Raw genomic sequence first — 24535 nt, 5'->3', positions numbered from 1 at the left:
TTGGCCAATCACACAAAGGTTTGTCGGGTGGCTTTCCTCTGAAGTGGGAAAATGTCTAATCAGGTCACCTTTTAAAGCCCTTCATTTATTTTCTATCTAATATGGTTAAGTTGTGCTATTCTGGTGGTGTAATATACAGTACATGGAATATTTTTTTGATAATATGACAAATTTGCTAATACAATTTGTTTAAGATTTGTATCTGTATTCGTATTTAAACATTTAAGCATGGTAGCTTAGCGGCTAGCATGTTTCCGGGGAGAACTTAGCATGTTCTCCACACGCTTTTGCGCTTTTCTATCCATTCTCTCCAAAAGTCATGCATTTAAGGAATATTGTCCATAATATGTGCCTTATATTCATACACATGGATTAGCACCCTTTCCAAGGTCTAAGTCACAAAACAGAAAGTGTTTGATTTGAAATTCATATTTATTTCTCTCAGAAAGACCCTCATGACAACCTTTATTGTTGTTTCCTCAAACATTACTATACAAATAAGAGAACACTCAGTGCAATAAGACAAAGGACGTAGTCGTTCTACCAGTCACAGTGCACATTTTACATACAGAAAGTGTGTACATGGTTACAGCGTTCCTTAAAACAGCACCGTCGGGGAACTCCAGAGTGAATGTGAATAATCATGTAATAAATGACTTGCATACATCATGGACGAACAGGATAAGAAAAAAACATAGCATAGTCATACAGTCATGGCTACTCTGATGTGTTTTGGCTTCATTTAACTGGGTTTGCGCTGTACAATTTCCTGGCCAAACATGCTACTGGGCAAGAAGCAAACCTTACTACCTCAAGCTTACTTTGAGTTTCATGGTGTCCAGTTTTACTGAGCCAAGAACAACTCCAAACTTTATCATATATTTCATATATAGGAGATCTTTAAAATAAAATCTGACATGGAGAACGTTATCACTTAGTATATTAAAGAATTTAATGCGATTATTTAGCGTGACTAAACTGACCATGAGTCTGCGATTATGTGCTTTATCTTTTCCCAAATCCCAAAAGATGACAGTATGGGTTAATAGCTTAGGATCAGGCTTTTTGAAGCATAAACACTTGTACAAATGCGAACATCGCATTAGCTAGTGTTCGTTAAGCTACACTGTTTAATGCCTTTTGACCAACATATGATGTGCAGGCATTACGTTTACCCATATGAAGTTTATTAAGGGGTCAATTCTGAGGTGAACAAATCAGAATTTTGCACAAGTAAGAAAAGAAGTCTAGTGCAAAGTGGTCATGAAATGCTTTTGTTGCACAATGAAGAGTCACTTTGTGGCTGAAGATATCGAGTAAGAAAATGAACATTTGCAAACCTGTTTGTCGTCCAGCCAAACCAATTATGCTACATCAAAAACTCATTTGTTTCCTTTGATTGTTTGATAACACGCCGACCTAACAATACGCAATGTTAGCCATGTCAATTAGGTTTCCAGGTGACCAATTCACAATTCTAGGCAGCACATCGAAGCTTACGCAATGGATGAGCTAATGGATTTATCATTTGTCCACCCCTGACTCCAAACTCCCAGGTTCAAAAATGCTTTGGACACGAATGACCACTTGAAATAATCTGAATGGTTGAGGTAGAGGGAGAATGTTGAGTATCCAACAATTGATGTAGAAGATTATGGGAGTGCATTATTTACCTTTATTATTCTCAATTACTGAGTAATGTAGCTAAAGCTGCTACGTCCTTTAAGGCTCGAGCTGAGAGCCTTTGGTCATTGGTTTCGAATGCCCAAATAGGGCTGATTGTGTCCATCACAAAACCCTCAAATCACACTTCTTAATACGGTAAGCGTGACAAAGCCATTAAATGACCTTCTCTTCAGAGACCTTCGTAAACAAGCACAAAACATTTTAAATAGTGTTTAAAGATTTCAAGAATACTTTAAGATTGTCATTAAACTCTGGGCAAACACTGGCCCAAAGTAATGGCTACAACTTTTGCCATTGAAAAAAAAATGAGAAAAATTCACCAAATACAAATAGATTTCCTAAAATAAAAGGAATTCATGTCTACAGCCTGGTCTTCTCTTCCATTACCCTTTCACAAACTCCTACTGTTTGCCATTATGCTGTGCCATGTTTGTACATTGAACTCATTCATGCTTACATTGCATACAAAACCTTCTATTTTGACTTGCATACTAAAGCCAAAGCTCACACGAAAACATAAATAATAAATAGAAGAAAAAAAAAATCTTAAATAAAATCGATACCAGTTAATTGCACATTACTGTCAAATTCATGGTGTGGCAAGGCAGCGAAAAAAGCAAGATAGCCCTAGTCTAATTTCACATCCACTGTGAAAATACGCTTTATTTTTAACATACCATAGGAATTTTGAGATGTCTGATAGGATAAAGGCCTGCGAAAGTTAATGGTTTCATTTCATAGTTTGCATTGTAGTGTTAAAAAAAACAAAAAAAAAACAATGCGAAAAGTACAAAAGAACAAACTGTCTTGTGCTAACTCTACATATTCTTTGCAAAGATATTCCATTTTGTTTAGAAAATATCTGTTAATGCTAGTTTCCATTTACAAGGAAATCACAATACAAAAATATTAGATAAAGGTTAATACAAAAACCTGACGATCGGCACGCTCAGAAATATTGCTAGGTTAATCCCACTGCCTGTCTTTTAGCGAAAACAGTGCTGGGGATGACTGGCTGCTCCCCTCAATCTGGTGCCAGTGGGAGGAGCAAAGCGAAATCCTGAAGTGCTAAGTGACCAATCAGATTGCGGTGTCCCAAAAGAGAGTAGTCTGAGTAGGATATGGGGGTGGGCCGTATTTCTTTTGCCCATTGGCTTTCTTGCAGCTAGGCGTGTTTTCCGTCTGACTCCGTTCAGGGGGCCGTGGACGAGAACGGATCTCATAGCACAACCGCTGTTTCCTCTGAATGGTCTCCATCATGGTGCTGTCACCACATAGCCAAGGGAAGGGCGGCATCTACGGGTTTTGAAAAAGAGAAATAAGATCTTTAACATTCTGGTGATTTTATGGCAAGAGCTTTTTCATTTCATTTCAATTTGCAATGGTACAAGAAATCTGTAAATACACAAACACTTTACTGGTACCTCTTGGGTCTCTGAAGGTCGTCTCTGAGGTGTGTCTAATAGAGATGGTGCAAGTGGTGTGGACAGGAACTGAGCTACCTTCGGGACCATCTTGAATTCTGCAAGAAGTGATGGAAATCCATTATAACAAATTGGTCAGTTGAAAAAAAGCCTAAAGGTTAAAAAGTGCTTTATACTTTTCACATGTATTTACAGCACAGTGAAATTCTTTCTTCGCATATTTATCCAGAGAAACTTAAAACTGAGCAGTTGAGGGTTAAGGGCCATGCTCAAAGGCCCAGTAGTGGCAGCTTCATGGTGCTGGGGTTTGAACTCATGACCTTCTGATACAAAGTCCAATTGGTAACAGTTAGCCTTACCCTTAACCACTGAGCTACCATTGCCCATGTCCAGCATATCTCAGAATCCAGCAATTCAGGGTCAGCAATGTAACAGTGCCCCTGGAGCACAATGGGTTTAGGGCCTTGCTCAAGGGCCTCAAGATTGGCAGCTTGGCAATACCAGGGCTTGAACCCCCATTCACAGGAAACGCTGTCTGCAAAGGGTTAGGGGCATTACCAAATATACCTCTCACCCCAATTATGGATTATTCACCCTTCTCCCATCGGGCAGACGCTACAGGTGTCTCAGAGCCGCACAAACAGGTTGAAGAATAGCTTTTTTCCTGTGGCTGTTACTGCACTAAACAGCTGATCATCATACAATGTCAAAATACACTACTGCATTGTCACTTACTGGGTTTTTTTTTTGCACTGCTTTATCCACAATCCTTTTTTGCCCCATCCATAACTTGTTTATCACTGCACTACTATATATTCCACCCATATTTATTCTGTATATACTGTATCATACAAAAATTCATACTTGTACATAAGTATATCGCCATTTAAGCAACCAAAAACAAAAAAACTTCATAAACTGTAAGGTAAATAATGGTTAACCAAAGGAACCATCATATGCAGTAAATTACTCACCAGAATTCCCCATAAGTGTTGTAGGACTAACAGGTGATCGTCTACTCCGGCTGGACATAATAGATGGAGGTCCAGACCTTGTATCCCAATCATGTGCTTTGGGAGACTCTGTACTGAAGCTGCTCTTGTCCTTACTTTTGTGATGGGCTTCTGTTAAGGGAATTCCTTTATCTTTGTAGTCTCTCCTATTTACAACCTCTACCCCATTACTCAGCCGTTCCTTACAGTCCCACACAGAGTCCACCATGTTGCTGTTACCCTGAAGAAAATCCACACTGTTCTTTCTTCCTTCTTTGCTGTTTCTTCGACTCTCCAGGCCGGTTTTTCCCTGATCCTTACTACTGTGCCTAGGTAACAAGTCTGGCCCATAAGCGCTTCGGTCTCTGCTATCATATCGCTCCAAACCGTTCCTCAAAAAGTCTCTGCTGTCTTGCCGAAGCATGAGCTCTGAGCCATTGCAGATCCTATCCCTGCTGTCACGTCTAGGTAAGGGTTCAATATTGTTACTGATCCAGTCTTTGCTGTCATGCCTCACTATGGGCTCACTGGTGCTGCACCCTCTATCTTTGCTGCCCTGTTTGGGCAGTAGCTCTGGACCACTACAGACCTTGTCCTTGCTGTTTCGCCTCGCTACTGGTTCCACATTGCTGCCCTTGTCCTTGCTGTTTCGCCTTGTTCCTGGCTCAGCATTGCTGCTCTTTTCCTTGCTGTTGCGCCTTGGTACCGGTTCCATGTTGGTTCCCCTGTCCTTGCTGTTGCGCCTTGGTACAGGCTCCATGTTGGTTCCCCTATCCTTGCTGTTGCGTCTTGGTACCAGCTCCACATTGGTGCCCTTGTCCTTGCTATCATGTCTCACAAAAGGCTCTGCATTGCTGCCGGTTCTTTCCTTACTGTCACGTCTTTGTAAGGCCTCAATGCCACTAGGCTCTCGATCTTTGCTCTCACGCCGATGCGAGGATTTCCCACTGCGCTCCTTGTCCCTTTTGGACTCCTTGTTGAGGTGGCCCCTCTCCTTGTGCTCCCGCTTAGATTCAGATCCATGACCCTTTCCTTTGGCTTCACCTTGGGAAGAACAAAAACATCCGTTTACAGACCTCTATTCATGTTGTAACATTGAATAACCTTTTATAGATTGTTTTTTTCAAACTGAGTAAATTTTGGTCTTGTGTGGCACAAAGACTTTTACAAAATCTTTCCACTAAGGATATAAAGTGTGTTGTCTTAATCTTCTCTATAACTTCCTTTAACCAGAAACAAGTAATGACCTTGATCATTTTGTACATGAAACATTGAACAATTTAGATTTTCATTGCTTCTTATTGTATCTAATATAATATCGGGTACAAATTGGCGTTTAAATAACGATGCTCAGTTTTTAACATATATGCATCGGATAAAAAGCCGATTATTTATATTTAATTGTTAGTAGATGCGCTATACTTTTATTATTTAGAAAATAACAAAGGGTTTAATCTGTAGATTGATTTCTCCTCGCTAAACTGTTTTTTTGAAGTCCTGCTGCATGACTATGACGTATCACAACACTACGGAGACCAAGGCGTGTCCTGAGAGTCACATAGAATACAGATTATAGGCCAGAACATAGGCCTTTTTGCCTTTGTTATAGAGATGCACATCCTGAATTTAGACTGTAGTCCTGATTGAGTGGTGTTGTAGGTTGGGAGTATTAGACTGGGTGATGTTAAAAAACAAACAAACAAAAAAACGTATTACAATATTTGTCCACACCCCCCAAACTATTTTGAAACTGGTGTCCTTGAAATAAAACAGGACTGGGATCCAATTGGACCCAAAAGCAGGTGGTTGGATCTTAAGCTTCTGGTCTAAACAGCTACAATTCTTTATTTCTTTATTGTGTACAACCTCTTCAACTTACAAAAAGATGAAGAAAGATTATACTTATTGTGAATGTTGTTGTGTGTAACAAACACCTCATGATTTTCCAAAGAAGTGATAAAATTATTTTTTTTTAATAAATTACATGGAAGTGTATTGGACATGGTGGGATTGTCAGGAATGCTCAAGTGTGAATTGCCCTTTTTGTTTTATGTGTCTCTTATATAAAAATGCATCATCTAAACAACATGTAGGAGAAAGTTAATTCTGGAAAATAAAGCATGTAAGGTGAATGTGATTTGCGTTGATTCAGGCTTGCAGGCTCAATTAGCAAATTAGGACCATAAAATGAGCAAAGAACCAACGTGTATTAAAAATGTTGGTTGAAAATGTTTGTTTTTTATTCTTTTACATTACATTGCTTGTGAAAATCGTTTGGCCACTTGGTGTCACTTTGCACCTGAAGATGATTTGAGCTTGTTTTTCCTTTGCAGCTTGTGATCTGTGATGTTTTCAGTGTAGGTAGTTGTATAATGAGCATTATCACTTAACCCTGCAATATGAAACAAAACATGTCTCAGAAATTTGCTTCTCAAATGAGGTTTTAATAATTGTTGAGAAGTGTCTCGATTCTCTGAGGGCTTTTTAGACCATTGCCAGTTCAGGTTCATTTGTGAACCATTGATCAGCGGCCTGATGTTGTTTTCCACCAACATCCCAGACCTACCGATCAAACACAATCCCGAAACTTGGCATGAGAATGAATGCAAATTTGTACTCGTGTCATACTCCATATGAAAATGCCAACAGAGTCAAATCAGATGACCGCAAGCCACATGGCAGGAGCAAAAGAAGTGATAAAACTGCATTACGTATATACTTTAAAAACAGGGAAAATTAATCTTAAATGAAGATAAAAAAAAATCAGGCCATGGCCCTAATTAACACTGGACTAATTGTATGAGCTGAAAGCAGTCGTGGTGAAGAAAAAGAAGTGTTTGGTTTTTTCCTTTCTTTAGCAGAGTGCATGTCTGTGCAGGTTGTGCAGCACAATTTCAGCCAGAGCTTGTTTTTTCCTTTGAGAACTTCATGTGTTTGCTGAAACGTAGTGGCTGTGACCTGCATCGTGATTGGCTGACGGTTCCTCAGAGAGTGACTCAGTAGGGAGTTCCCTTCCTCTGTTACCATGAGGAGCAAAAGCTTGCCAACAAGAGCTGCTCCGCATGCACGTGGCTTCATCCACACACACCCCAACACACACACACACACACACACACACACACACACACACACACACACACACACACACACACACACACACATGTATCAGTGCTGCACCCTAACAATGCTCATGAGAAATAAATAGGGAGGTTCAAAAGGGTTTTTGGGCTCGACCTTTGTTTCAGGAAAGTCTTCTAGGGATGAAATATAGCAGAAGCGACAGCTTGCAGATTGTCGCTATTTTGTGAAGTCTTGTTTTAGAAATTTCTATTTTCCTGCTGCTCCAAACCAGCAAATCCCAGCAAACAGGGAAAAAAACTAGAATCTGATGAAAAATATCCTGATGACGAATTGTAAATCAGACATCAATAAAAAAAAAAAAAAACGAAGGCACATGGTTTCAATGTCATGCCAGTTATCCATAACAGAACACCCCCCCCCCACACACACACACACACACACCCTCGCTTTATTTAGCAACAATAATCCTTCTTTGTGAATCTAAATGTCTAAATAAATGAAAATTGGGTGCTAATACATGTCTTTCGTGCCCAACGTTCTTTTCTCTTTCTTTCATTTTTGGTCCAACCACTGCAGAAAAAAACAAAGGTTTCAGGTTTCATCTCTAACGCTGTACCAAGAGCTCAAAAATCATAAACCCCAGAGCTACAGTGTACATGTTGGACTGTGCTGTGTATTTTACTGTGGCTGAACACAAACGGCCAGGTAAAACACCGAGATGCTCTCCATTGAGCCCGATGCAAATCTCTGACTCCATCTACCTCTCTGCAGCTCTGGGAGTTCTCCAGGTTTAAAAATTGTTTCCGTATTTGTAGAAAAAACATGGTGCCGTAGATTATACATGGTGCTCTTAATCTCAGCGGATTAAATAATACGATCCGAACTAAGAGCTAGCAGGCCGAAAATCCCCTGAACGCTGGTGGAAAAATGGATGCCGTCATCCACAGTTTGCCGTTTTTTCTCTTCTGACTTAACCCAGTTTAACCCAGCTCAGTTTTACCTAATAGGATGATGAGCTGAAGTGGGAGTGGGGAAAACACCAGAAAGTGCAGGCTGCTGCTAATCCAGTATTTTTACCTAATTCATGGTCATGCATTACTGTTAACCTTTTGGAAACTTTCCATGCTTATTTTACCTGAAATGCTTAAAATATTCTAAGCATGGGCACATGAGTAAATTTGGTAACGTGGTGGATTCAAATGAATGTTTTACACATTTAGAGTTCATAATGTTGATGTCCCTGGGGAGCTAGCTAACATATCTGTCTACAAACTACAGGTAGTCCCCGAGTTACAATGGTTCAATTTACGATTTTTGGATATTACGATGCGGAAACAAATAGAAAAATATTAAATTTTTCAGGTGCCATTTAAATTTTGGGATGCTGCCAGGATGTAAACCTCTCCTGACTTGTGAGATGCCTTACTCTCAGAGTTCAGTTGCCTCTGTGTTAGAAAGTGTATTTTGTGTTTTTGGTGTTTCAAAGCCTAATTTTAGCTCTCTTAATTGTTCTGTTTTGCTAAATTATATACAACCCCATACTGATCCCCCATACTGTGTGACTGCATTTCGTTGCCTTGTACTTGTACATGTGTAATGACAATAAAGTTGAATCTAATCTAATCTAATCATTATTCTTTAAGGCTTCTGGGTAGGCTAGCCCATGTCTCAACATTTTCTTAAGTTATGATGGGATCATCAGAACACATCTCCATTCTAAGTCAACAATAGCACCTTGGTGCTGCTTCAGTTTGATTTCACGACTTTTCGTTCACAAATACAACATCTGATCTACCATTTCGCTTATAAATGCAGCAAGCAGATGTTCTAGCTCTGTATAACAATGTTAAAGGTTATATCTTAACCATAATATATTTTATTTATTAATCTGTATCTCTCCTAATACAAAATTGTCCTGCATTTATTCGATTGCCAACTATTAATTTAAACTCTACACAGATTTGATCCCTAATTGATAATTTATCTCACTGACTGCTCTATTTAGTCCCTATTGATTAACCCAATCGATAGTCAGACTTTAATGGAACTCACTCTCAGCAGGCTCTTTACTCTTCCGGCCACTAGAGTTCTTCTTCAGCATATTCCTGCCACTGGTGAACAGGTTAGTGAGCTCATCCAAAGGACTGGTGGGTGTCCGTGAGCGTCCTGCTGCTACGTTTTGCGCCGAACTGTGGTGCCGAGGCAAGGCAGCTCCGCCTTCAAAAGGTGGCGCTCTCATGAGGCTGAGCGGTGTGAGACAACGGCCCATGCTGACAGGAGATGGGCATGCCGAGTGGCTGCGCTGAGCCCCTGCAGAGCTTGAGGATCCCCTGTAGAGAGAGCATGGCAGCGGCGGTGCCGAAGAGCGACCTGAGACTGTGATAGTGGGCGTCGCCGTAAGTTCCCTCTCAGCACGTCTGAGTTGAGAGGAAGAGGCAGAACTGAGGGGCTCCATTGATGAGGATGAGGACGAGGGAGACTTGGAGTAGGCAGCATTCTCTAACATGGCCAGCTTATTTACGTCCACCGGTGTGAGTGGGGATTCATCCGAATTGGGGGAACACTGTGCAGGCACCGGCGGGAAGACCAACAAAGGTGGACGGTGCGATAGCAGGTTGGGGAAAGGGGCAGGGATGTCGCAATGGGATGCGCTCCGAGGTGTGGAGTTGTAGTTCATGGCAGCATGGATGTCCATATCAGACGGACATGGTGTGATGCACTGAGAGCGGTACCCAAAAAAATCCCAGCGTGAATCAAAGTCATCAAACGTGGGGTACTTCATCTCCTCATACACGGCCTCGCCTGGCTCCTCAGGCTCGGGGCGAGAGCCTGGATCTCGCACTGCGTTCCCTGACATCTCAATATAAACAGGTTCCTCAGACTCAGAGTCTTGCTGAGGGCTCTGAGGTTGTGGAGGAGAAACAGGAGAGATAGGAGAAGGCGCCATTGGGGGTGAGTCTTTCGAGTTCAAGATGTAGGATTCGTCAAATGAAGTGCTCAGCTGTGTGTTGGGATTCCTCTTCGGCTTGGGCGGTGGAACTCGTCTACACTCTTCACTGCAGCCCTGAGTCACTGGATGAACAGGGGGGAAAAACGAGGAGCAGAAATTAGCATTGTTGAATCAGTGGTACAATCACTAAAATGAGGCATTGGTTAAAATGAAAATGGTTGGTTCAATGTTCTGCATGTTAGAATGCAGATGTGAGAAAGTTGCAGCCTCAAAACCGAGTCGCAGAGTGGACCTGCAATAAAATGTTAATTAAAGACCTTGAATAAGATATTTTAAAATAAGCAAGCTTTCTCCGGTTAGGAGCCTTTAAAAAGAGTAAAACTCTGTTGCAAAAGTTTATGTTGTACCTTTTAAAAATTGGAGAGAGAAATAATAGAAGCTAGTGTTTAAAACTGCTATTAGTGCTAACAAAAACTATGATTACTGTTGTTGGTTATTTTCCTTTAAACGCCATGCAGATGGTGAGATTCACTGATTCGCTTTGGTGCATCAGTATAAAAGGTAACAACGTAATGCATCGATTTAATAAAGAGCGCATCGGATGCATGTTGGCATTTGCATCACAATGCGTTGTTTTCAGCATATTAGCATTAGTAAAAAACAATGTATTATTTATATATAATTAATAGTAGATGCACTATACTTTTATTATTTTGAAAGTGACCAATCATTGGCGACCAATATTTGATTTGTAGATTCATTTCTCCTCGCTAAACTGTTTCTCGAGCGTACAGTGTTCTATGTTCTCTCAGCACCGCTGCTGCTACGTGAATATGAGATATCACTATGGAGATCACTATTCCATCTTTTTTTATTAAATACAAAAGGTATTTAAGTAAATTGATGATTTTCTTTCTGCCTGAACCAAAGAAATAAAAGTGAATTATTTGTACAATATTGAATTGCTGACCATCAGATTTTCACAATTTCATCGTGTTGAATCGAATGATAATCGGATCGCGCTGCATCGCAATAGTGTTGAATCGTATCACATTTCATCGGTAGCTGCTTCATATGTATCTTTAATGTATCGTATCTTTGGCTATGCATCATAATGCGAATCGCATCGGCCTCAGTTACGGAGATGCGCATCCCGAATATGGACTGATTTATGTAACACTTTTATAATGTATTTTACACTACCAAATGAAATGTAATACATTTATTTAGATATTTCTAAATTCTGTTGCCTTTTTTTCTAGTTTTATCAGCTTCTCTCATTGTGTATTTAAATGACATCTGATTCATTAATGAGGTACAAGGTTTCATTTAAATATATAAAAATACCATGCACTATTCTATCCATCGCTTCTTTTCCACCCTCACCCTCTCTTCTGAAGTGAAATCAGAAAAAGTGCAATGATGTGCGCCATTGATTAGCGGGTTGCTCAGCGATGCTCTTTTATCTCAGAAAGGTGTGGAGGATGCAGATAAAAGGAAGAGAAGAGGGTGAAACTGCACTGCATCCAGATTAAAGTCATTTCTCAAACCCCTCCACGTGCCTGTGCGCTAATAAAAAAAAAAATCACCATAGACGTGTTAATGATGTATAAGGCAGGGGTGGGGGTGGCAGGGGTGGCAGGGGTGGGGGTGGCAGGAGTAGTTGGGGAGGGGTGAATGTTGCATTTCTGTGTTTTGGTATGCACTCATCTTTCCTCTCACATTCCCTCTCCCCCTGTCTCTGTTTAGCCCCGCCCTTTCTCCCGAATATCCTCTAAATCTAGGTCAATCTCTCATTCTGAATGAATTCCACCTGACCTGGTGACTCCTCCCCTTTTTGTCCACTCCGCCCCTCTTTTCCTCCTCCTCGCAACACACAACGAACAGCATGCATCCCACTACTGTCAATCTCCAATTGGATTAAACCAGACAGAGCCTAAATGGGATTGGATGCCTTCTCGCCCTGACGTCCTGTCAGCTCGCTGATGATTGGCTGAAGCTGATGCCTGACTTTATGATTGGTGGAGCACCGAAAGGGGGGTTCTCTGTTTCTGTGGGTCGGTTGCCGTGGCATTGAGGAAGATCTGCGTGCTCCCTACAGTAACACACTCCTCGCTCCTCACTACACACTTTTGCGCTGAGATCCAAAATACTATCTGATTGCATGACTACATGAACATCTTTTTTTTTGCACTTTTAATGTTACTTTAATCACATTAAAAAGCCCCGCCATTGATATTACACATAAAAACTCATTGTTTTTTCTCCCCTTTTTTCTGGTTTTCTGTTTTTCCTTCCCCAAAAATAACATGTATAACTCAATAACTTGCACGGAAATCCAATCACTGGCTCAGTGCAGCCTCATAATCTGATTAGTGGATGTCTGCTGTAAAAATAACACTCTCGTATTAAAAATGGAGGCATGCAGAACAACGAGTGTGTATTTCCAAGAAGAAAGGAAAAACATCCACAACTTGGACGAGCTTTCATTCGTAGAGGAATAAAGACAAGCGCTTTGAGAGATCAATCAACCGCTTCTTTTTCCCCAAAAATATTCCCATGAGAATAATCTTTTTTTTGGGGGGGCAGGTGGAAATTCTATAGCAGTTCATTTCAGATTTATGTGTTTAAAAATATTTGTGGAATGTCACAAGGAAGAACATCAGTTTACCCGCAAATCTACAGGCATTTGAGACTCTGTGATTGAATTTGTTCATGGTGGTTTCCTGGACATCACTTTTTATTGTCTGTTGCTCAGGATCGTCAACTTACCATCCCACTTGTGGGCGTGTCCTCCCTTGCAGGTGGTGGCGCTGTGGTCCATGGCCTCGGACGAGGCACTGAGTTTGGTGTTGGGGTCGCGGCGCGGTTTAGGCGGAGGCTGCTTGCGGGAGTTGGGGCTGCCCTCGTCCTCCTCTGCGCCTCCTACAGAGTTAAGGGACTGCGAGCGAACGGAAAACTGCTGCTGCTCCGACATGGTTGCAGATCCCATACGCAGGTGTTTACCCTCAACTGCCACCTCCTCACTGGTCCTACAGGAAAAGAGACAGAGAGATTTCAGATGGTGCTGAGTTTGGGTTCAGTCAACAGTCTTTATTGTATCAGTGCCTATAAGTATGGACTCTAGAAGTTTCACCTGGTTCTTCGAAACAGATTGTGATCAAGTGAATACATGTATCATTGATGCTCTGAGCAGCCATTTAGATTTGATGTTCCTTGATGAAACTTGAAGGAAGATTTCAGCAACCATCTTAGATCATCCATTAGTACAATCTATTAGATGAAACTCTTGATGGACATTGTTTTGAGTCTGGCTCCTCTCTAAGTTTCTTCCTCATGCCATCTCAGGACAGACGTGTAAAGAGTATCGGAAAAAAAATCATATTTGAGTAAATGTATAGATACATTACTAAAAAACTTTCTCCATTACAAGTTAACAGTCACAGATTCCAATATGACTTGAGTAAAAGACTTATAGAATCTGATTTTAAACAGTATTTAAGTATTTGACTCATCTTGAACACTGACTCAAAGATGCACTAGTCCTCAACACCAAAATAAAACCGAACGCAGTTGATTTGTGAGGTTTTATTTCCTAAAACACAAATTGAATCGTACACCTCAACACTGCATTAACAACATTGATATAAACAGCCTTTTTAACACTCCAGAATAAAACAAAAACCAAACAAGGCGTCAAAAAAAAAGACACAGTTGGAAAGCGATCTTTCAAAAAGGATCTTCAATTAACAAATAGAAAAATTACAGTTATCATGTCCCAGAGTAGAAATTTCATTAGTTTTCAATGGACAAATAAAATAAAGTAAATCATTTTAGATAAAGTAAAACCAAATATTCAGCGCTGACTAGGATGTGATGCAGGTCTCAGTCTCACAGAGATTTTAATTTTAACGTCAACAAAAGTTGGTTTTCAAAGTTTTTGGAATGAAAAAAAAGTCCCAGGCAGAAGATGCAGGTCGGGGAATGTTAATGACATTTAAAAAAAAAAAAGGTGCAAAATGTAAGTGGTAATGCTCAAATATAGTGGAGTTAAAAGTACATCATTTGAATCCTATATGTAGTTGAGTAGAAAGTAAAAGTTGCTTAAATCTTTGAAACTCAGTAAAACTAGAAAGTAGCCAAAAAATTACTTAAGTACAGTAACAATGTACATTTACTCAAATACTTTAAACAACTGACTCAGGAAGTTTTTCCTTGCCACAGTCGCCACTGGTTTAGAGATCAAATTATAAAGAAAAAACATAGTCACTAAACTTATACATTCATTTATACAACTTTATAACCTCTATATCAAACTTTGAGACAACATCCATTGTTAAATGAGCTCTACAAATAAACATGAATTAAACATGATTGACAGAAGAGAGGGAGAGTTTGCTCCTCCCATTCTGAGATCTCAGCAAATTGTACTCAGGATATCAGTAGCGGTTTTACACTTCGTTTTTGTGCTTTTGTGAGTCTTTTGTGAGTTCAGAAATCCAGTACAGTAAACTACGTGATGCACTTCAGCTCTCATGGCTGCTTAGTGATGTGTAGTCTGTTTGTTTATCCATGCACATCTTTAAGTGTGTGTGTTTTCATCCGACCCACTGTTGATCATTTATCCCATGCTGGATTCGCTCATGTGAACAAACGGCTCATTTAGAGGAATTGATTTTGCTGAAGCGTCGGCTAGCAGGCTGCGCTCACACACAGAAAAAAACCCAACATAACACAACATCGATTTGTCTATGAGGATGACTGAGCTGAAACAGAAGGGAATCTGTGGGATTGCTGATGCAGTAAATTGAAGGCTTTGCTCTTACAGTTGGAATCAGGACTGCTCGTATAATATACACTACTGGTACACACAACTCACACTGTGATAGATATCAATGTACAGCTTTAGTGAACATCAATCCTGAACAATCAGGAATTCATTGAATCTCCGAAACTAAAGCCGCATGTTCTATATGTGTTTATTCCTATTACACTCGCGACCAATTGCCTGTTTTATTATTTTATTTATTTTATTAAATATGTCTGTATGTTGAATGGACCAATGCTAACACGTGTTATAGTGAAGTCATGAGTGGCAATTTTAATTTAATGTTAATTGCTGGACTTGGAGGAACTTGGAAGAAAGTTCATGAGTAGGAATTCCAACATGAGGTGGAGAATTCTTAGTTTTTTTCTTACTAGCCGGATGTTAGAAATTACAAATTTTTTATAAAAAAGGATAAAATTTCTGAATTTTAAATAAATAAAATCTAAAAAGGGGGTTCTGGAAAGAAGAATAAAACACTGTGGGAAAGTCTGTACAATTTGAGAAATATTTCATATTTATTACGCCAACAAAAAACGCAACAAAAAGAAGAAATGAGATTTCTACAAATTTCAGAACTCACTTCTAAAATTTGAGTTGAATTTCAATACAAGCTGCATGTTATATGTGTTTCTTTTTCTTATAATTACAACAAATTGTTTTTAAGATGTGTTGATTTTATTCATTATTTGATTCGGTGGTATGTCAGTATGTCGATTGAGCTAAAGTAAATACGTGTATCAATACGTGTATCAGTGATGTCATTTTTTTTTGAGTTGATGTCGACTGCTGAATTTGGAGCTTTGATCAAAATTTGAGGAAACCGATGCTCCTGAGTAGGAAATCCAAATTAAGGTGAAGAATTCTTTGTTTATATGAATGAATTTAGCTATATTTTGATTTATTTAATCCAAAAATGAGCAGAAATTAAAGATAAATAATTTCCGGATTTCCGAACTCTGACCTTTTTGCTGAATTCCAGTTCAAGCTGCATTCTCTATATGCGTTATATATAATTTCAACTAACTGTCTGTTTTTTGAGTAAACCACATCTAGAACAACATACTCTATAGATCAGACTATTCATTTATTCATGGCAGAGTCAGGAAGCATGAACCAGTGACAAAAGCCATGAAAGAACTAAACCTGCAAAACCTGCTGATGTGAACACGAGGAACACCAGGCTGGTTTGAATGATCTGAACATGTGTGTGTATACAAAGTGGACACACACACACACACACACACACACACACACACACACACACACACACACACAAACAGACCAACCCACAGCTGGTTAGCAGCAAGACTTGGAAGAGAAGAGTTCATTGGTCAGGGGTTTAACTTTGCCTGGCAACAAGGTCCCTGTGCAAAAAGCAGACACCAAATCTGCCACTGCTGCTCGGCACAACCAGTCCCGACACACACACACACACACACACACACACACACACACACACACACACACACACACATACACACAGCTGACAAGACCCCCACACACACACGTGACACACCAGGCTTTAGGCTCTCATTAGAAGGAGGAGCGCAGTGTTACAGCAGCTGTGTGGCTTCAGAGCTGACAAAGTTTCATCCTGTCGAAAACGTTCGCCTTTTCAGCGCTGCCTGATCCGCTTCAGCCATCGTTATCGCATTCCCGGTGTCTATTTAAACATTTCTATAGATGTGTTTACGATTACAACACGTAAAAATTTACAACTCGTGATCCTGGCGGAGAACTGTTAGCTAGAAAAACGTGTGTCTAAAAATAATTATAAATATTTATTCAATTATTAACAAATTGAATTTTAATCATTATATACGATTATTCAGTGTAATTCTCAGGTATTTTACGTAAAAGCACATAAACAAATGAGTAACTGTTCCTATGGTGGTACCGCCTGTAAGGAGTTGTTTCATTGAACATTTCTGGAAGGAGTCTCCAGTTCCAGTGTTTTGGAACAGACCAGATGTTCTCCAGAACAGACCTCAACACCAAACTGTTTCATGTTGATCACTCTTGGTGTTATTAGCTGCATGTGAGAGTGTAAGTGTTTATACACAGCTGGACGTGGAAGTTTGAAATGATAAAGAACCCGGGAAATGGCAAAGTTGGTGAAAAAAACATGGCCGCCTTCAGTGCCGTTCCTCTTCTGTTCTGTTAGAAAGAAGCATGGAACGATGTATATAATTACAGATCAGATTTAGATTTTAGATTAGATTTTAGATTAGATTAGATTATGTCATTGTGCAGAGTACAAGTACAGGGACAATGAAAAAGCAGTTCAGTGATGTCATGAGCTGCCATTTTGAGTTGATGTTGATTGCTGGAATTGGAATTTGAAGGAAAGTTGTGATGTTCCTGACTAGAAATTCCAACCCGAAGTGAAAAATTCTTTGCTTTTTCATAGCTGGATGTTGGGAATTATACATAATTGTTTCATTCAGTATCAAATTTAAATGTCTGTATGTTCAAAAAAGTAGAAACTCTACTAATTTCACACCTAATTTCTAAAATTTTGACCGAATTTCACTGTCAAATTCGAGCAGTCTCGGTTTGCAGATTCGTTCTTGAGGTTTCTGAGGTCTAACATTTTCTGTTTAAGGGATCAATCACACAAATAACTGCTAACTGTATTTATCTCAATAATAAATATAACTTTGATCATGGTGGCCTGTGATTTCCATCGCTCTAACCGAAATTCTGAGGCATTAGGCAATGAATGAGCATCACAGACCCCTGGGGGTCTCCAGACCCCACTTTGAGAACCATTAATCCAGATAACCATGTATAAAGTCATTACAGAGTCCATTAAAGCACCATTACAGCGGCCAGTCGGAGAGCACCAGACCCTCGGTGTCATTAAGTAAGCCTTACAGAAAGCTTCACGTGTTGGACACATCCCCCACATTCGGCTTTATTTTCATGTGATGTTTTTTTCCTGACAGGATTAGTTTATACTTACATGCTTCATTTTTGTTATAAAATTCATAGTTTTTTTGATGATTTCACATGATTCTTTTGTTGATTTTACATGATATAATATTCCAAATCAGGAGCGATTTACTTGACTTCTTCCTATTGTTTTACATTTGACAGTATTTTGGCAAACACACCTTTCCAAAGTGACTTACATTTATATCTTTCATACAGCTGAGAATATATGGGGTTAAGGGCCTTACTCAGGGGCCCAAAAATAACAGCTTGGTGTTGATGGGATTTGAACTCACAACCTTTAGATCCAAACATCTAAGGTACCACCTCCCATATTTCCTTGCATATACTCATGATGCATTCATACCCTTATGATAAATGCTTGCTTAGAGCCATAATAGAGATGTGAAAATAATTAAAGAATGTGAAAAATGCATAGATTAAATAGCATTTTTCACATTCTTTAATTATTTTTCACATCTCTATTATGATTCATTTGTTTTATATGATTTTCACACGTTTTTTTTATTTGCATGTGTGTATTTTCTTCATATGATTTTTTTGTTTTTCACGTTTGACACGTTTTTCTGGGATTTTGCCTGGTAAACTGCATCTTCGTAGATTTTTATGTGATCACATCATAGCCTGGTGATGATGGGAAACTTATGGTCACATGTGGAATGGAAGGGATTTTGCATGTGATCAGAGTTGCAAGCGGGTGTCGTATCAGGATCTCGGCACAGGTGTGTGTGTGCGCGTGTGTGTGTGTGTGTGTGTGACAGCCGAGTGTTTTATTTATACCACTTCTGCCCGTTTCCTCCAGCAGCAAGAAGCAGGAGAACAGGTGCAAAATAGATCATGGGATCCGTTATTAGCGTATTTCAGCCTCAGGTCAGGTTCTGCATCACACCTGACACTTGGAATAGCAAAACAATGTGTGTGTGTGTGTGTGTGTGTGTGTGTGTGTGTGTGTGTGTGTGTGTGTTCAAAATCAGGGAGAAAAAAAAATGCAGGTTTTTTTTGTGTCTTTAATTCATCTTCTGTATCAGTGTTTTGGTGCACAGCTGTTCACTCCCAGAGACACGGCCAACCAATCAAATGCTAGAACACGCAGCAAGTCCCTCCTCCTCTAAACGAACGGAGCGATCTGATTGGCTCGTGGCTGCTCCAGCTGTCACCAGGCAGAACAGCTTCGCCTTCTAGCACGCTTTTCAAACTTAAGCTCTTGCTGACAGGTTTTTCCTCTTTCTGTCTCTCTCTCTTTTTCTCTCTTTCTGTATTTCTCTCTGTCTTTCTCTTCAACCCTCCTTTCTCTCTCTCTCTCTCTCTCTCTCTCTCTCTCTCTCTCTCTCTCTCTGCTGCAAAATCTGGGTCGTCTCACTGACCCACTTATACGCCTCATGAAAAATCTATTTTTTTGTTTTTTCTCTATCTGCTAAGAACGAGAGATTTCAGCCAAAACTGTGCCTTGCATAAATATTCACCCCCTCAGAGCTTTTTGTTTCCGATAGATACTTTCGCTAAACTTTTCCTTTCATAGCTCATTGGTCTTTGTGATACTGATAGTTTTCCTTTTCTTCCTAGCAATTGATTCCAAACACCAAATGGTCAAGTGGTACCAATATTAATGCACGGCCACGCTGACCTCATGCTGAGACATGTCAGGTTTGAACTTTTGGCTTGATCAGGTTTGGATTTATTTTTAATTAAAGCAAAACGATGGACATTGATCTCATCAATCTTTGAAAAACAGAAGGCCACGCCACTTTTCCTGCCATGGAAATCAAGGTATTTCCTTGATCGCAAATCGTTGTTCAAGGGCAAAATGAGTTGTGAATGTGGACAAGCCCAAATACGTCCACTGCTGAAAAAATTAATCACACTCCAAAGCAAGAGGACAAACACCCACTCAGCATCTCCACACCCTGGCACAGTGCCATCGAACACTGTACGGATGACTGATAGGCCACGCCCCCTTCGGGTTGTTGTTTAAAAGTGAGCACTTTACTACTGATGGTTACGAAGCTCTGAAACTGGAGACTCCTTCCACAAAAACGTTCAACCAATCAGACTGGAACATTCTTTAAACTTTTTTTAATTAGGCTCCGCCCCGATGCATGATCCAAACTCATAAGCTTCATGCGATCATCTTCACCAACCTTTTAACCACCTCGTCCTGCTTTCTTTTCTTGTCGTTTTTCTCCGGAACGCTCCGGCTTTTCTCATTCCACACCAGGTCGCGCGTCGCTACGCCGCCGTACACCCTCAGGCCACTGTCCTCGATGTACTGCAAAAACCTCAATGCTTCTTCCTCTCTGGAGCTCATCATGGTCAGGGGCATGCCAACTGCACTTCCTGGAACATACAATACACAGCAAGGTTCTCCGGTTTGATCGATTTGCTCCGGTCTGGGCTTTATCGCCATGTGTGTGTGTGTGTGTGTGTGTGGTTGTAATCAGTCATATGAGTAACATGATGTGGTGATTATGGTCGCATCATTGAAGCCATTAGAGGTTACATCACTGTCTCTGGGGCGTTGTGGTAACACTCTGGCTGCGTTTTCATTGCTGAGCGATTACTATGACGTTCCCTGACTTTGTTTTGAAAAACTCGACGTATTTCATGTTGATGGAACTGATGGTTGAGAGATGTGAGCATTTTAAACATAAACCAGATCTGTGACCTGGACCAGACCTGTGAAAGTTAAACCTGGTCTAAAACAATAACCTGATCTGTGAAATGGGCCAAATTTGAGACCTGCACCAGATTTGAGTGGTGTCCACCAGGTCTGAGATGAGATGTGCACCATATCTGAGACCTGCACCGGATCTGTGACATTTGCTGAGTCTGTAATTTGAACCAGATCTGATGGCTGTGCTGATGTGCTGGTAAAACTAAGCGGCCACTCTTGGGCCCTTGAGCAAGGTCCTTAAACCTCTGTGCTCCAGGGGTTCTGTCTCATGACCGACCATGCTCTCTGACCTCAGGTTCTGAACAAGCTGGGATATATGAAGAAAATAATTTAACAGTGCTGTAATGTATATGTGACAAATAAAGTCTATTCTATTCTTCATTCCTGGATCTGCGATGTAAACCAGACCTGAGACAGAAACCAAATTTGTGACATGTGCTAAACCTGTGTCATGCCCTGGATCTGAAATATGCACAAAGTCTAAAACATGAACCGGATTTGTGACATAGGCTTTGCCTGTGACGTGGGTTGGATGTGAGACGTGCACCGGATTTGTGACGTTCAAGACTTAAACCAGATCTGCAAAATGCGCTGGATTTGAGATAGACACCAGATCAGGGGCGTGTGTCATATCTTTGATGTGCACCAGATCTGCGTCATGCACCGTATTTGTCACCTGAGTCGTGAAACCGGATTTGTGACATGGACCAAATCTGTAATAAATGGACAAAATCTATAAATCTGTGATATCTATGTGCCCCTAATATACAGTAAATGCAGCTCTTGTGTCTCTTCTGGAAGCACAGGAGAAGAAAAAAATCAACAAATAAGAAGCAGGCGAAGATTTGATTCCTCGGAGACGTGGGTTCTTTCTCCGTCCTAGAAGTGACTTGCGCTAACCCAGTTGTACAGAAGCGTGCTATTTTAGCTGGTCCCTGTGCGTATTTGTTGCGTGAGCACGTCGGATTTCTGGGTCAGTGAGATTCTCACGCTGTCAGTTCTCACGCCTCGGTGTTGCTTGTGGGCTCTGGAGTCGTTGCTCATGTGCAGCACAGATTTTCTCGCTTCTGTTTTCTTATAAACCTGTGGGTTTTTTTATTGCTGTTGTAGGCAAAAATCACATAGGATTCCTAGAGCGCATAATGTGACGTAGCAGCGACTGTTTAGTTCCAATAACAATAAAGACAATTAACAACAACGATCTTTTCCTCAGTGTGAGCATTTCTACGATGCTCACCCAAAATCCACCAAAATCCACCAATAGGAGGATGGCAAAACTATATATGTTAATATCAGTCCTGTAGATATTAAATGGGCGGGGCTAATCTTAAATCAAATGTGATAACCCCGCCCTAATCCTACCTAAAATTGGATTTGCACCACATGTGCCAGATTAAATTACCTGTTTGACATGTGATGTTTACCAGATCTGTTACATGTGCCTGATCTTTGAAGTGCACCAGATATGCCGCATGTGCTCAGTCTGTGACGTGCACCGGAAATGTGACGTGTGTCCAGTCTGAAACATGTACCAGATCTGTGACATTCACCGGATATGTGACATCTGCCCAAATTGTAACATGTACCAGATCTGTTAGGTCTGGGTGACATGCATCATATGACATTTTCCTAGAGCTGTTATCTGCAGTAGATCTCTAACATGTGCCTGATCTGTGTGACGTGTACTTAATATGTGTGCCCAGTCTTTACCAGATGTGTACCAGATCTGTGGCATGCATCGTATCTGTGACATGTGCCTGATGTGTTATGTGCACCAAATCGGTGGTGTGTGCCCAATGTGTAACATGCACTGGATCTGTGATGTGCACTGGATCTGCAACATGAGCCAATCTGTAATTATGATTGAATGACCTGTTTAACATGTAGCTTCATATCAGTGATGTGTGCCTGGTCTGTGATATGTAGTGGATCCCTGGCATGCGCTGGATCTGTGATGTGCACGTGCTTGTATTTTTGTTGACTCGAGCACAGAAATATTGCACGTGCAGCAGAGCAGAGATGCAATACGTCATACTGATCTAAGAGAACAGCGTGTGAGCTTGCCTTTATACTTTATGTAGGTCAGGATTTGAAAGGCAGCCTGGAAACATGCTTGTTTATGTCTATGAGGTGTGTGTGAGTGTGTGTGTGTGTGTGTGTGTGTGTGTGTGTGTGTGTGTGTGTGTGTGTGTGTGTGTGTGTGTGTGTGTGTGTGTGTGTGTGTGTGTATTGGGAAAGCTAGCTTGCAGGAGACCAAATGTCCCCATAATAATATTAATATCTGTGTTTTGACCTTGACAGGTCCACATGAGGCAAACTTAGTCTTTCCAAACGCTTCCTTTTGGCTACAGAGTTTTATATTTAGCTGCATTAATGCATGTGTGTGTGTGTGTGTGTGTGTGTGTGTGTGTGTGTGTGTGTGTGCTGGCAGAGAGAGGAGGAGGGGGTTAATGAGGGCAGCCAGATGGGAATCGTGCTGCCAGACTCTGACACAATCGCACAAGTTTTCTACATTTCCTAATAATCCTGATGTAAAACAGGTGTGAGTGTGTGTGTGTGTGTGTGTGTGTGTGTGTGTGTGTTTAGATCATGCTTTTAGATAAGCATGGGGTGTGAATGATCCGAAAGTTGAAGGCTGTTATGGTGCAGTGTTATGAGTCATGTATCTGCAGCAGCATTATTGTTATGATCCCCGTTTGACTTCACACCCTGTGGATGTTCTCTCTCATTAATCGCTCCTGCTCTGCTCCCTGAGAAACTTCTGCCTCATCTCTACATTCCTGCTCTCGCTTCTCTTGTCTCACCAACTGACTTCCTCCAAACAGAGGAACACCACCAGCAGCAAAGCAACGTGTAGCTAAGCAACTGCGAGCTGGATTAAGGATGAGCTTGGTGATGAAGGTGAAGCTCACGAATCAGTCCTGAACCAGACTGATGATATGGTCTCGATCTCATGACCATAACACGGATCAGCTCAATCCTCTGCTCTTCTGCAACTTTACAGCTCTTTTTCCTAACTCTAAAGCAATGTTCACATCAGAATTCGATGTTTTATGAACTTTGAAAGACATTTCTAAAATTCCCAGAGTTTATTTCATTTTAGAAAAATGTAATATAATCAAATATATATTCAAAAAGCATCATTTTTTTTTTAATTTAATTTTGTTGTAATGTAATGCAAATCTCTCTCACTTTTATACAGATTTCTCCAAATATTGTGTAAAATTTTGGGAGAGAACATAAGAACTATGAAAAACAAACATAGATAAAAAACAATTAAAATAAATATTAAAAATTAATAACTCAAATAATTAAAAATAATTATAATAATATCACAATTTTTTGGAATTGGGAGACGTAAAAAAAAACTTTATAAAATATATTTAAAAATAAATGAATTTTAATAATAATAATCCATTTTATCATCGTCCATCTTACTACCAAATCAATAACTCGCGAAATGAAGTAATAATAAAATATAATAAACAATAATGAAGTAAAACAAAACAGTCCAAACAATGAAAAGCATTAAGAAAAAAAGATTTTTTAATATTTGTGAAATAATAGTAATTATAATGCATGGAAGAATATTTTAGAGCTCCAAAAAATGAAAAATATTCCAGAAAAAAAGAGTTTTTATGCAGATATGTATGTAGTTCAATGTAAGTAAATATATATAAAAATTGTATAAATAAATGTATTAAAAAGCTGAAAGACGTGTGACAATGCAACAAGTATGAGCAGTCAAACCTGCCTGTAATCAGCTTCGAGCTGAAGGGAAATGTAGACCCCAGAATGTGAGTTTAGGAACTTGTGTGTGTTTGAGAAAGGAGAAGTGCTGGAGTACTCACAGAGCAGCCGAGTCCCTGCAGGCTGAGCTTCACACCTGCTCAGGTAAATCCTGCGCAGCCGTGCGAACTGAGACGAAGCCTTGCTAAAATCCTGAGA

The 24535-nt window shown here is 40.2% G+C and overlaps 1 protein-coding gene across 2 annotated transcripts in view; it reads right to left on the bottom strand.

Moving 5' to 3' along the window:
* Positions 1 to 413: 413 nt before the first annotated feature.
* nyap2b (neuronal tyrosine-phosphorylated phosphoinositide-3-kinase adaptor 2b) overlaps positions 414 to 24535 on the bottom strand; it is a 24538-nt gene continuing 416 nt past the window's right edge. Inside the window, exons 1-7 of one of the 2 annotated variants that reach the window (XM_046877212.1) lie at positions 24439 to 24535; positions 20055 to 20250; positions 12906 to 13165; positions 9236 to 10255; positions 4085 to 5146; positions 3111 to 3208; positions 414 to 2982 (exon numbers count right to left, since the gene is read on the bottom strand). The exon at positions 24439 to 24535 is cut by the window's right edge and continues 416 nt beyond it. In XM_046877212.1, the coding sequence (XP_046733168.1) occupies positions 2767 to 2982; positions 3111 to 3208; positions 4085 to 5146; positions 9236 to 10255; positions 12906 to 13165; positions 20055 to 20236 (2838 nt within the window). In that variant the 5' untranslated portion in view covers positions 20237 to 20250; positions 24439 to 24535 and the 3' untranslated portion in view covers positions 414 to 2766. The remainder of the gene's footprint in view (positions 2983 to 3110; positions 3209 to 4084; positions 5147 to 9235; positions 10256 to 12905; positions 13166 to 20054; positions 20251 to 24438) is intronic. The other variant, XM_046877213.1, reaches the window with a different exon arrangement.

The sequence above is a fragment of the Silurus meridionalis genome, chromosome 20 (genome assembly GCF_014805685.1).
Source record: "Silurus meridionalis isolate SWU-2019-XX chromosome 20, ASM1480568v1, whole genome shotgun sequence".
NCBI classification, from domain to species: domain Eukaryota; kingdom Metazoa; phylum Chordata; class Actinopteri; order Siluriformes; family Siluridae; genus Silurus; species Silurus meridionalis.
This window is presented reverse-complemented; position numbering and strand designations above follow the sequence as displayed.